A 12,740-nucleotide genomic window follows, 5' to 3' on the forward strand; every position below is an offset into this window, starting at 1 on the left:
TGGATGAACATACATTTTCCTACATTTTCTTGCAACAGACCTAACGCATAAAACCCCACTGGAATGGCATCAGAAGACTGAATAAAAATGTTACCAAACTAAAATAAAAATGTTATTGAACTATTAAATCATTTGCCCCATTTTTTTTGAGTAAATTTTGTCAATGAATGAGACATGTGGTTCAAGATCTTGTCTTCTTGTTTCCATATGTCATCATCGGAACTGCACAGTTAGTTTATTAGTTATTTCTGAAACAGTTACACATACTGCTGGAAAGGTTAAAGGCAATATGTGTAACTGTTTCAGAAATAAATTTTTACATGTTACAAGTCTTATTCTGTTATTCATGTTACAAGTCTTACAACTAAAGTCTTAATCTTTGTCAAGACTAATGCAGACATATAAGGTATGACATGCATTCTTTTTTTTTTTAGTTGTTTTATTACTTATAATGAATGAGACAATAAAATAAATTGCTTTAAAAAAGTTTTAGTATTTTGGAAGATTTTATGACAAACATTTCTGGTTAATTCTAATATAACTGATACTAACATAAAACAACATATTTTTAAAAACTTAATTTCCTTCTGTTGATTACAAGATAACTAATATAAAAAATATAATTAAGGAAGATATGTTTCTTACTAAAGAGATTTTCAGTAATACATTTCTGGAAAGACTGAAATGTGAAAAAAGAGAAACAAGTAAACATAATGCTTTGAAACCGACAGATAGATTTTCCGCTACGGATTTAGCTCTCCTAATTTTATTTAAATGTTCAATGATATTGCTTAAAAAGTCTCTGATTTTTACATCTTATAGCCACTCCAGGATCTTGCTTGCTTCTATAGGGATGGGAGTAACTTTTCACTTTTCTTTTTCACTGAACAGAGGCTGCATAGTCTTTTCTGCATTTCTTCCTGGTCTTTTGAGAGGTGGGAAATCTTCTGCTTTTTTAGAGAATTCTGCTATCTTTTTCTGAGTATCATTTCTCGAATTTTCTACGATATTCCTCACATCCTCTGTAACTACTGACATGTTTTTTTTTTTTTTTGGCTGAATAAACAGATTGGTTTTTCTTCTTTTGTCCTTGTGCATTGGTTACTTCTATGCGGCAGTCCACATTTGCAGCATCTTTCTGGAGTTGTGCACATGTGCTGGGAGTATTTCCATTCCTGACACCTGAAACACTGCATTGGTCATTTTCTCGAACTGAACTTCTCAATAACCACATTAACACTAAACGTGTTGTTTACGTTATGAATTGCATATCCACTTTTTGTTTTCTCTAAAAAATAACCAGATTAAAAAAAATTTTCAAAAATAACCAGATTAATAATTTTTTGAAGTTACCTTTTCTATTTCTGCTAAACTGCTTGACTTTCTTGATGGGGAATTTATGTCTTTCCAATTCCTTGAAAATAACTTCTTCCGAGATTTTTCCTAATAAATTCTTCAAAATAACTCTTAACGGTTTTTCATGACTCATTAAGAACGTGTGGTGCAAGATTCCTCGTTTCTGCAACATCTCTGTAGTGGCTTGATAGTTGTCAGAAGTTTTCGTATTCACGAATATTGGGTTTGCTTTCATTTGCACTTTGAATTCCTCTTTACAAATGTTTTGGAGTTCAGCTTCGATCTTTATCCCGTCTATACTTGCTTGTTGAAAAACAATAGGAGGGGGAATTTCCTTCAAGTTTGCATTCAGAACTTCATTCTTCTTCTCTGCTTCTAATTTTTCAAAACAGTTTTTCTGAGTGACATCCATCAGCTCTGCATTCTTAGAGTGTTTTGCTGCTTTCTTGGGTGTCGGCCATGGGCCCTCTTGCTTGGACTTTTTATTTTCTTTCTCTACTTGCTTCTCTGCATTTTCCTTTGCATACCTTGCTTTGCTTTCAGCGATGTATTTTTCCCATTCCAAATTTTTATATTCTGCCATCAGCTTTGTAACGTTTTCCATTCCGATTTCCTTTACAAGATCTAGTTGCTTCTGATTACTTAGAAGATGAACATTTTCCACACTGATCGTTTCCACCCTGCTCATAGATTTGGTCGAGGTTTTCTTTCTTTTCAGGTCATTTTCCGGCAACTTTACGAAATTGTCCATCCTTAACAGTTGAGATCTTGATGGTCTAAATGATTTATCCAGGTCCGTGCTGTCTTCGTCACTCATACTAGTTGGTGCCTAAAGGACATTTTTGCGTACCCGAAGGTACTTAAATCAGAAAGTTAAGAAAATTCAAAGCAAAATCCCTAGAATTTAGCTGTCCGCCTACGTGACTGGGACAACCTCCTAACCCAATGCGTCCGTGTGTGCATTTCCCCTCTTTTTTTAAATGACCGGTCACTTTGGATTGTGTGAATTAATCTCTTTGCCTCAGGGAAAAAAGTATGTAAGCATGGCTCTGGTGTTAACGGTTATAAAAATCTCTTTCCTCTATTTTATAAGACTCCAAGCTAACTTTATGATCCAATTACATACAAGTAAATTGCATATCTAAAATTGGTATGCACAATACAAAAAGAAGCATGCCAAATTCAGTGTTAAAATTTGATAAGCTTTAATCAAAAGTTTTATATTTTTAAGATAATAAATATGCTATAAGGTCTTTCTTTTAAAGGCACAAAAATATTTTGTGCTCGTCTGCCTAAAAATATATCACTTAAACAGATTTAAAAAAATATTTTTCTCTTATTAATTATGTAATTTTAGAACAGCTGTTTTGCTAAAATGTCAACTGTTGCTTCTACTGAAAAGGGAGTGTTTCAAAGAATTTTAAATGTTCCCAATATATCCAATAATTGTACCATTTTAACTTACAGCTGCATAACATGAATAATATGAAGAGATAAACAACACAAATGATATGAATGGATAAAGAAATATTTGAAAACACATAGTAATAACTTTAAAATAGAAAAACATTACGAAGATTTCATAACAATATTTTGAACGAAAAAATATATATACAGTACAAAGTCTTTAATCCGGACGTCCATAATCCGGAATGATCTATAATCCGGACCTCAAAGCTACAAACTTACTGCGCATGTTTAATACCTTTACGCATGCGCATATGCATTTACGCAAGTGCATAATATGTTTAAGCATGTGCGTTTAATGTATAATGGACGGTATAAGCTAGGCTAAAATTATCTATTTCAGTTAATGTTGCAGATTGCGTTGTTCCTTAAACTTCTAACTGGATCCGGCTTATTATTTTTAGCAGACTGTTAGAGCAATTTTATAAAAAGTAAGCTTGAAATTTCGATTATGTCAAAAAGAATTTCCGATTCTGGAGCTGCTAAAGGATCTAGAAAGCGAAAGCATGTTTCGATGTCCATCAAACAAAAAGTGGAATTGCTGCAAAAAATGGATAAAGGCATGAAGAAAGTGACAAAGAGGTTAGTGGAAAAAAAAAAAAAAATTCGATTGACCAATTAGTTGGTATTCTTGACACAGCAATTACACGACTTGAACAGCAGAACTTTGTAACTGAACAAGAAATTATATCTGTTTATAGAACTAAAGAGAAAGTATTAGCACATAAAACGAAGCAACTTAAACAACTTACATTGAAAGAAATGTTTAATAAAGTAAACAAATAAATATTAAGCTTTTTTTTTTGTAAATTTTGATACCATAATTGCATAATTGCTCTTTATTTCATAAATTACAGTTTCATATTTTTAATTTTATAATTTTTGCATGCCATCTTACCAAATTTAAATTAATGATCTATAATCCAGAATAAACACCAATCTGGAATCACCGAAGTCCCGACGAGTCCGGATTAAGACTTTGTACTGTATATCAAATATTAAATGCATTTAGTACAGCATAACCATAAAGGCTCTCAGATTAAAATTAAAGCAATGTATTTTGATATTAAATCATATAATATAATGGAAAGAAATATGTACTTATATTATCTACTTTTTTCCCTTTAGTAGGCATATAAAGACTTAGTGTTATTTAACAAAAGCTATAAATCATGAAAACCATATGGTACAACATTTGATACTCTTCCATTATCAGGATTTTACTCATAAATAAATGTATGTATGTATGGTATGCACGTATGGATGTATGTACATACGCACACATATGCATGTGCATATGTATAAACGTGCATACATATGTGTGTGTATAAACATATACGCACAAACATATATACTCGCGTGCAATACATACATAAATTTCTGAATGTAGTCCCGATAATAGAAGAGTACCCAAGATTTTGATGTCTTTTTAACAAGGTGTTACTGAAGGGGACAGATTGGGGGGGAGGAAGCAACAGAAATTACAGTCTGATTTTTAAGGTTCTAGCTTAATGCCTGAAACAGGGTTGCTACTCAAACAGGAAAATGAAATTCTGACTTTTCCAGGTGTGTTTTAGAAAATTCCAGTCTATCCGCATAATGCCCATTGGCTGTGCTAAGAGGTAAACTAATTATAGTAACACTTGAAAACACAAAAATTTGCCAATTACATATGCCTTATATATATATATATACATTACATATGACTTATATAATCCCTAAAGCATTACTATTATAACTTTAATAGGAGTTGTTTTATTGGCTAAAGTGCAGAATCACCCATTTATTTGTTTGGCGGGTTTTACAAGAGTAAGAAGAATTGGATTTTTGTTAATTTTCTTTGACCTTTTAAGTGAAAATAGGTTGATGTGTACATGGATAAAGTCAAAGGAGTGCACAAAGCCATTTTTGTGCAATTCTGGGATGTTTTTTTAACTGAAAATAGGTTGGTGTGTACATGGATACAGAGTATGTGCAATTCTTAAAAAAACGCCAAGCAGTGGGTGATTCTGCACTTTCTCTGTTGTTTTCTCCACTGAAGATTGAGATTAGAATCTGCTCAACCTGGATTAAAAAATGCCTTTTTTTTTGCAAGCATTTTGCAGCTAAAACAAAAGAAAAATCTATTTAATGACATTTTTAATTAAATTCGGGTATTTTATATTTATTTAATAGCATGCATAAGCAAAAAATATGTGCATTAAATTTCGTGATGGTATGTCATCATACTGCTAGAATTAATTTCAGGATTATGCAGAGAAAATATATATGTATTTGATACATTGTAAACATATCAATAGCAACTTGAAATCCAATTCTGGCAGTTCCTATATTACAAATCATGGATTTGGAATGATGGTATTGATGGATACGATTTTGAAGTAGGTTTAAATGAAAAAGAATGCATGTAAAAATTACATATGGCATTTAGTATTGTAGAATCACTAACCAGATGTCATAAGTGTAGATAAAATGATACCATTTAGTAGTACGTGCAAGGCCATTGGCTGTCTGTGTACTTTCCCAAAATTGCTACTCCCGATTTTCTTTTTAAAAAAAAAGCTCAATGATTAATAAAATTTTTATTTCGTACTCACTAAGTACTTACTTATCACAAGTTGTATAAAAAGTACTTGCATATGACAAGCACTTACAATGAATTTAATAAACTTAAGGCGTGGCATCACAAGAGTTCTAACACCCGATTTTCGCTGCCCATATACTTTTACGCGCTGCACCTCTGGTAGGAACGGCCTCGAGTATGCGCATTTACCAAATGATTGAAGGTTGCCCTTAATATTGAAGCCTCAGTAATACAATTCTTGAAAAACTGAACGTTAAAAAAACTGCTTTGCAGTTTGATGCCAGAAAGCTGGTATAATATTTAAATTGGAAGAGAAACACGGCAATGTAAAATTAAAAATTAGGTAAAACAAGAACCTTATTTTGATTAAAATCTCTATTGATTTTGACAAGCATTAGTTGCAGATTCCTCTTCTTCAGAAGGAGGAGTAAAAACTGCAAAATCGGAAGACAAGACCAATCTATTATGTTGAAAGAAATGAGCAGAACAAAACAAACAATTAACAGATGGCCATCTGTCAAGAAAAATAATAATGAAATGTAAAAAACCAAGATATTAGAATAATAAAAGAATTACAAAGCATATGATACGAATTAAAATCATTAGCCAAAGAATATAAGTTTTTATGAATATGAAAAGTGTTATGGAAGTCCAATTTACCAAATGAAGAAATTCTATGAACAATTTTTCACAGAATTAATGTCAAAATTGTAATTAAATTTCCAACCGTTGTTGGTGATCCAAAATTTGTTTCCGTTGTTGGTGATCCAAAATTTGTTTATTTCCCCATTTTAAATATACGATTTGTGTTCCTTGATGAAAAATGAAAAATTGTTATATCCTTTAGTTGAGCCAGTATATTTCAAACTACACTGACAGGATATGCTACAAATTCCATAAGAATTATAGGCAGAGATGAAATCTTTATGAAGCCATGAAGCCAACAATAAATTTTCTTGATAGGTGAGAATACGACCTGAAAATTGAACTTGTGGCAAATTTTTATGAATTTACAGCTGAGAGAAGGGTGAAATGGAATAATGTCAGAGTTATTTCCAACAGCAGAATGTCTTTGACAGCAAAATGATTTATTTAAAGCTTTATCAGTACCATCAATGGGAACTCTGTAATTAATAACAGTAGTCTAGTAGTAATGACAATTCAAAAATTATAATAGTTGATAAAACTCACTTTTTTATAATGAGCAGATATATATTAAAATATAAAGTATAATTACTTGATGAAAAAAGTAAGGAAAGCCCCCCCCCAGAAGTACAGAACTAATGAATGTTATTAAATTAATGGAACAGCAGATTGTAAAGATTTCTTGGTTCCAATATTGCCTTTCTGTAGTCCCAACAATACATTGCAAGATTGACCAAAAATCCCTCATTCTGTATAGCACTGAAAAATTTAAACTTTTTTAAGAGAAAGTAACATTAGAGATCCAGAACAAAGAAAGCACTATTCTATATTGGAGAAAAAGATTACCCTTGCGATAACAGAATATTTACAATTCTATTCTAAAAATGTATGAGGTAGAATGATTCCAATTTATAGAAAATTTAATTTTAAAAAAATGCCTCAATGTTGATGGGTATTCATTTGTCAGATCATATAGTTTCCCTTGTAATGGCCTCAAATGTAAATAATTAGTTTGAAAGTAACTCATAATAATTAAAATTGCAATAACAACCTTGTATTTAGCATACATAAATTAAAAAAATCGATTTCGAGGGCAGATAAAGGTCCCTCCTCATCAGGAGAACAAAATTACTAGAAAGAGGAAAAAAAGAAGAAAAATAAAGATTGGCAAAGGAGTCTCAGAAACAGCCAGGTTATCTGATCAAACATATAACACATAGACTAAAATGCAAACAAATCAGCGAAGTCAAAAAATAGGGAGCAAGGGGCAATAGCACCTTCACACACTAAGTCTGAACCCCAATGCTTTATCTTTCTTCTTTTTTCCTCTTTCTAGTAATTTTGTTCTCTTGATGAGGACCTTTACCTGCCCTCGAAATCGATTGAGTGTTTTAATTTATGTACGCTAAATACAAGGTTGTTATTGCGATTTTAATCGTCACATTGGCGTGTTTCTCTGCTATTCTAACTCACAATATTTTAATATTTTAATTCTCATTATATTTTAATAATCATAAATGCTTACTTTGCATATTATTGTATTAGGGGTTTTGGGAACAGTTTTTATCTTTAGAATCGAATTTCTTAAAAAATAGAAGATGAGTTTTTGACTACTGAGTTGGTATATAAAATTATATTTGGTGTTGATATTGTAATCTTTTTATTTTATAGTAAGATTTTTGTTTGCATCTTATTACGTTGTATTAACTGAAGATTCCTAACATGTGTAAGTATACTCTGTATCTCAATAATTACAGAATTGCTCTTTTAGCTGATCATACAGATATACATCAAACAGAATAAACACATAAATAATAGAAATATCTACTTACTCTTGTTAAAATGCCAGCTTCAAAATATATACAAATAACAAATATGTTCCATCCTAACCAAAGAGATGTCCATATTGCATACTATAACAGAGTTTTAAGAAGAAAATCAAGTAAGAGAACTATTTTCAAATGTTAATAATTTATCACACAAACTATAAAAATCAGAGAAAAATTTAAAGAATTAATAATTTAAGAGAAATTAATGAAGAATAATATACAGGCAAGAGGAATTTAGATACAATTATTTAAATTTATATAGAACATTTACTATTACACTTTTTACTTTGTCTACAATTCACCATTTTTATACAGTCAAAAGTCGTTAATCCGGACCTCAAAGCTACAAACTTTCTGCGCATACGTCAACGCAATGCGCGTAATACCTTTACGCATGCGCATAATACATTTATGCATGCGTGTTTAATGTATAAAGAACGGTATAAGCTAAGCTAAAATTATCTAATTATTTATTTCAGTTAATGTTGCAGATTGCATTGTTCCTTAATCTTCGAATTGGAACCGGCTTATTATTTTTTGCAGACTGTTAGAGCAATTTTATAAAAGTAAGTTGGAACTTTCGATTACGTCAAATAGAATTTCCGATGCTGGATCTACAAAGGGAAAGCATGCTTTGATCTCCATCAAACAAAAAGTGAAATTGCTGCAAAAAATGCATAAAGGCTCCTTTGTTTCTCTAACCATTCCGAAGTCTGTTTATAAATTTTGCGCTGCTCTGCGCGGGGTGGGGGTGGGGGGTTGGCAGTGGTGATAAAGGCAAAGCATATTTTGCTTTCCTTAAATAAAGCTAAGACTAATCTAAATAAAATTCATGCTTTATTCCGTAAATTAAAATAAATGAACTAACACTGTAGCCTTTACAATTAAAATCATTAAGTGAAAGAAAAACTAGCATAATGCTAACTGATAATCACACAAGAGAACAAGAACATTCGCCGATACTGGCGTACATATATATAATACTCGGCCAACCCGCCGATCTTGACGTCATTGGCCAATCAGTGGCAACCCCGTTAGCTTACCGCCGATTGACCTCCGATCAAAATTTGCATGTGGAAAACTAAAGCCAACAAACGGCCCTCTTTTCCCCATGCAAATACAAAAAGAAAACTTACACAGAAGTTCATAGTTCAATTCTTTTATACGAAAACACTTATTGTCTTTAAACACTGAAAACATCTAAACAAAACTTTCCTAAATTAACAGCAGTCGCTGCTTTTGTAAATAAGTCCGCAGTATTTAATTTACTGGTGATAAATTCAAGGTCAAACACTCCATCATTTACTAGTCTTCTAACAAAGTGATATTTTACATCCATGTGCTTAGTTCGGCGATTTTCTAGAAAAATCAATGGCAGACTTGTTATCACAAAATAGTTTACACTCTCTTAAATTAAACTTTAAAATTTCATCTTGTAAGACATTTTTCGTCCACATTAATTCCTTCGCTGCTTCAGATAAGGCGATATACTCCGCTTCCATGGTTGATAAACTTACACAATTTTGTTTAAGTTTTCCAGATTACCGGTACTTCATCTAAATATAATATAAGTCCTCCCATGGACACGCGGTCATCTCTATTACTTGCATAATCAGCATCTGAATAACAATACAAATTTAGATGTTTAATCTTCGATAAGTTTAACTTATATAATTTAGTACTATTAACCAAGCAATTTCAACAATGCCTCCCAATGCCTAATTCCAGGATTCTCCTGAAATTGTGATAAGATATTCACTGCATATGTAATATCAGGCCTTGTCCTGTTAGCTACAAAAACTAAACATCCTAACAGATTTCTAAAGGGTAATGTATGCATTTTCGCAATTTCTGCACTTGTAGATGGACAATCTATTTTTGTAAGAATAGTGCCTTTAGCTATGAGAAGTGAAGTTATTGGTATCTGGAAATGTTTAAATTTTTCAAAAATTTCTTCGATATATTTTTGCTGATGTATAAAAACCCCATTCTCATTCTCTAAGAATTCAATTCCAAGTAAAGTTTTAGTTTTGCCTAATACTTTAAGATAAAAAAACTTACTTAGCTGTGAAATTACTTTATCTATACTATATTGATCTTTACTAAAAATCACAATATCATCTACATATAACAAGAGAATTACATTTGAACTCTTATAAACACAATTACACCATTGTATTTTCTTAAAATGTAGATTTTCTAAAGTACTTTCAAATTCACAAAACCATTCACGGCCGCTTTGATGTAGACCGTAAATGGCCTTGTGCAATAAACACGCTTTATTTTCCTCTTCGATAAATCCCTCTGGTTGGGTCATATATATTTTCTCATTTAGGTTTGCATATAAATATGTGTTCTTTACATCTAACTGACAATTAATCCATCCATATAAACATACCAGGATAGTGAAAAATATTCTTATGACTGCAAAATTTACTACAGGACTAAACATCATCATAATCTTCACCTCTTTTCTGCCTGAATCCCTGTGCTACAAAACGTGCTTTGTATCTAACCACTTGATTCTTTTCATTTCTTTTTAGCATACAGACCCATTTGTTTTCTATCATAGTTTTATTTTCTGGCTTTTCGACTAATTCCCAAACTTTTCTTTTCTTCATTGTGTCGATTTCTTTTGTCATTGCCTTATACCATTCTTCGGCATTTACTGATTTTCGAGCTTCTTTAAAATTTTGTGGGATAACAATTTCTACGGAATTTGCCTCTTCGGACACAGAGCTAGTCTCCTGTTCTACAAAATTAACTTTCCCCGAGTATTCGTTTTTTCCACAAAAATCGAACTTATCTTTTTCAAATTTAATATTTCTTGCCTCACAATACTTTTCAATATCATTATACGATCTAAAACAGGTCTCTGTTCCCTCTACAAAATAATATATGTCTGTACGTGTTCCATCGGGCCTTTTAACTGCTTTTCTTTGCCAGTTTAAGTCTGATACTTCTTTCGGAGTAGATTTGTCATCTGAAAACTTTATTTCTTCTCTAGAAATTTCCTATTCTTCATCTGATTCTGCTAATAGCTCAGATTCCTCTAGTCTTTAAAATTTAGGTTTTGTTTTCTGTTCCAGGATTCCATTTGCTGCATACAGTTTTTCATCGAACTTCACATTACAGGTTTCTATTAATCTGCATTCTTCTGGCAGCCATATCCTATAACCTCTAGTTTCCTTCGCATATCCTACCATGATTCCTTCTTTGTGCCTCATTTGTAATTTATTTCTAATCTGTTTTGGCACACCAACATAGGCTTTACAACCAAATATTTTAAAATAAACAATACTGGGTTTTCTATTTAGGAACATTTCATAAGGGGTTCGGTTGCTTTTATGACATACCCTGTTCCACGTATGTACGAAACTGCCAAGAGCTTCTGCCCACCATTCCTTTCCCATTTTACCATCATTAAGCATAGCTTTAACTGTGTCTAATGCCATTCGGTTAAAACGTTCACACACACGATTCTCTTCTGGGGTGTACGCGTTTGTGCGTTCAACACTAATTCCATTTTCGGCTAGGTACACTTTGAATTGCCTGTTACAGAATTCCCCACCGTTATCAGTGCGTATACTTATTAATTTTCTATTCGTCAGTCTTTCCATTTGTCTATGATAATTCTTAAAGTTGTAGAACGATTCATTTTTATTTTTCATACAATACACTGCTACTAATCTACTATAGTCATCTACAATAGCAAGAAAATATTTACTCCCACCCTTAGATGGAACTGGTAGTGGGCTATAAACATCTAAATAAACCAACTGCAATGGATTATCCGATCTCTTCGGAACAGTTTTAAAAGTTATTCTACTAGATTTAGCAATAATACACGATTCACACCTCTCTATTGGTTTTTCAATTTCTGGTAACCTTTTCACGCTTTCTTACTAGTTTTCTTAATACAATCAAAATTTACGTGGCTAAATCTCCGATGCCATAGCATTGCATCGTCTACTTTATTTAACCTTCCAATTTCTGTACCGTAATCAGCTTCCCTTTATTTGTTGCATATCTAAATGGTTTTACGTGATAAAGTCCGTCATATCGTTTAGCGTAGCATAATCTATCCCAATTATTACAGTATATCCACATCTTCCCTTTTGAAATCACAAAATGAGCACCTGCCTTTTCTAACCTTGCTCCCGATAATAAATTTCTTCTTAGATTTGGATTATATAACACATTATCTAACTCAATCCAATTTATTCGATTGCCTACTTTTACTGCAAATTTGATGGTACCCTTTCCTAGTACTTTACTTTCACAATTTCCTACACCTAAAGACATACGTATATCGTTTATTTCTTCAAAATTTGTCATTAAATTTCTATTATTACAGAAATGAGTTGTAGCTGCAGTATCTACGACCCAATTAAATTTATCTGCGTTACCTCCTTTATCTGTAGTTGTTACATAATTTTCTACTAACATTAATTCTTTATCTTTAAACTGTCTATTTTTATCGTCTATTTTAAACTTCTGATTTTTACTTACATTTTCTTTACACTGAGCGATTAAGTGCCCAAATTTATAACATCTGAAACAAGGTCCTATTCTCATATTCCCCATTTTTTTCTTAGATTTAGTTTTATTTTCAACTTTATCTTTCTCTGCATTTGAATCAATAGTATTAAACACGCTTATCTTGTTGTCTTCTAAATCGGCATTTACCTGGCAAAGTCGGCTTTCTTCCCTTACCAACTCTTCAGCAATTCTTTCCAGCGTAAAATCTTCGTTCTTCCACCTATAGATCAACTGTACAATGCCGGAGTATTCCTGGGGTAATCTCCTTATTGCCTGGAATCCTTTAAAAAGATCTGCCAAGTTGTGACCAGCTTCAG

The 12,740-nt window shown here is 32.1% G+C and overlaps 1 protein-coding gene across 1 annotated transcript in view; it reads right to left on the minus strand.

Annotated features, from left to right (window-relative positions):
• NKAIN (Sodium/potassium-transporting ATPase subunit beta-1-interacting protein) overlaps positions 1-12,740 on the minus strand; it is a 73,969-nt gene that overhangs the window by 45,285 nt on the left and 15,944 nt on the right. The window contains exon 3 of the mRNA XM_085826185.1: positions 7,885-7,965. Within this exon, the coding sequence (XP_085682311.1) occupies positions 7,885-7,965 (81 nt within the window). The remainder of the gene's footprint in view (positions 1-7,884; positions 7,966-12,740) is intronic.

The sequence above is a fragment of the Stegodyphus dumicola genome, chromosome 11, assembly GCF_044657685.1.
Source record: "Stegodyphus dumicola isolate Sdum_Otavi_A_Nest chromosome 11, ASM4465768v1".
Classification (NCBI taxonomy): Eukaryota; Metazoa; Arthropoda; class Arachnida; order Araneae; family Eresidae; genus Stegodyphus; species Stegodyphus dumicola.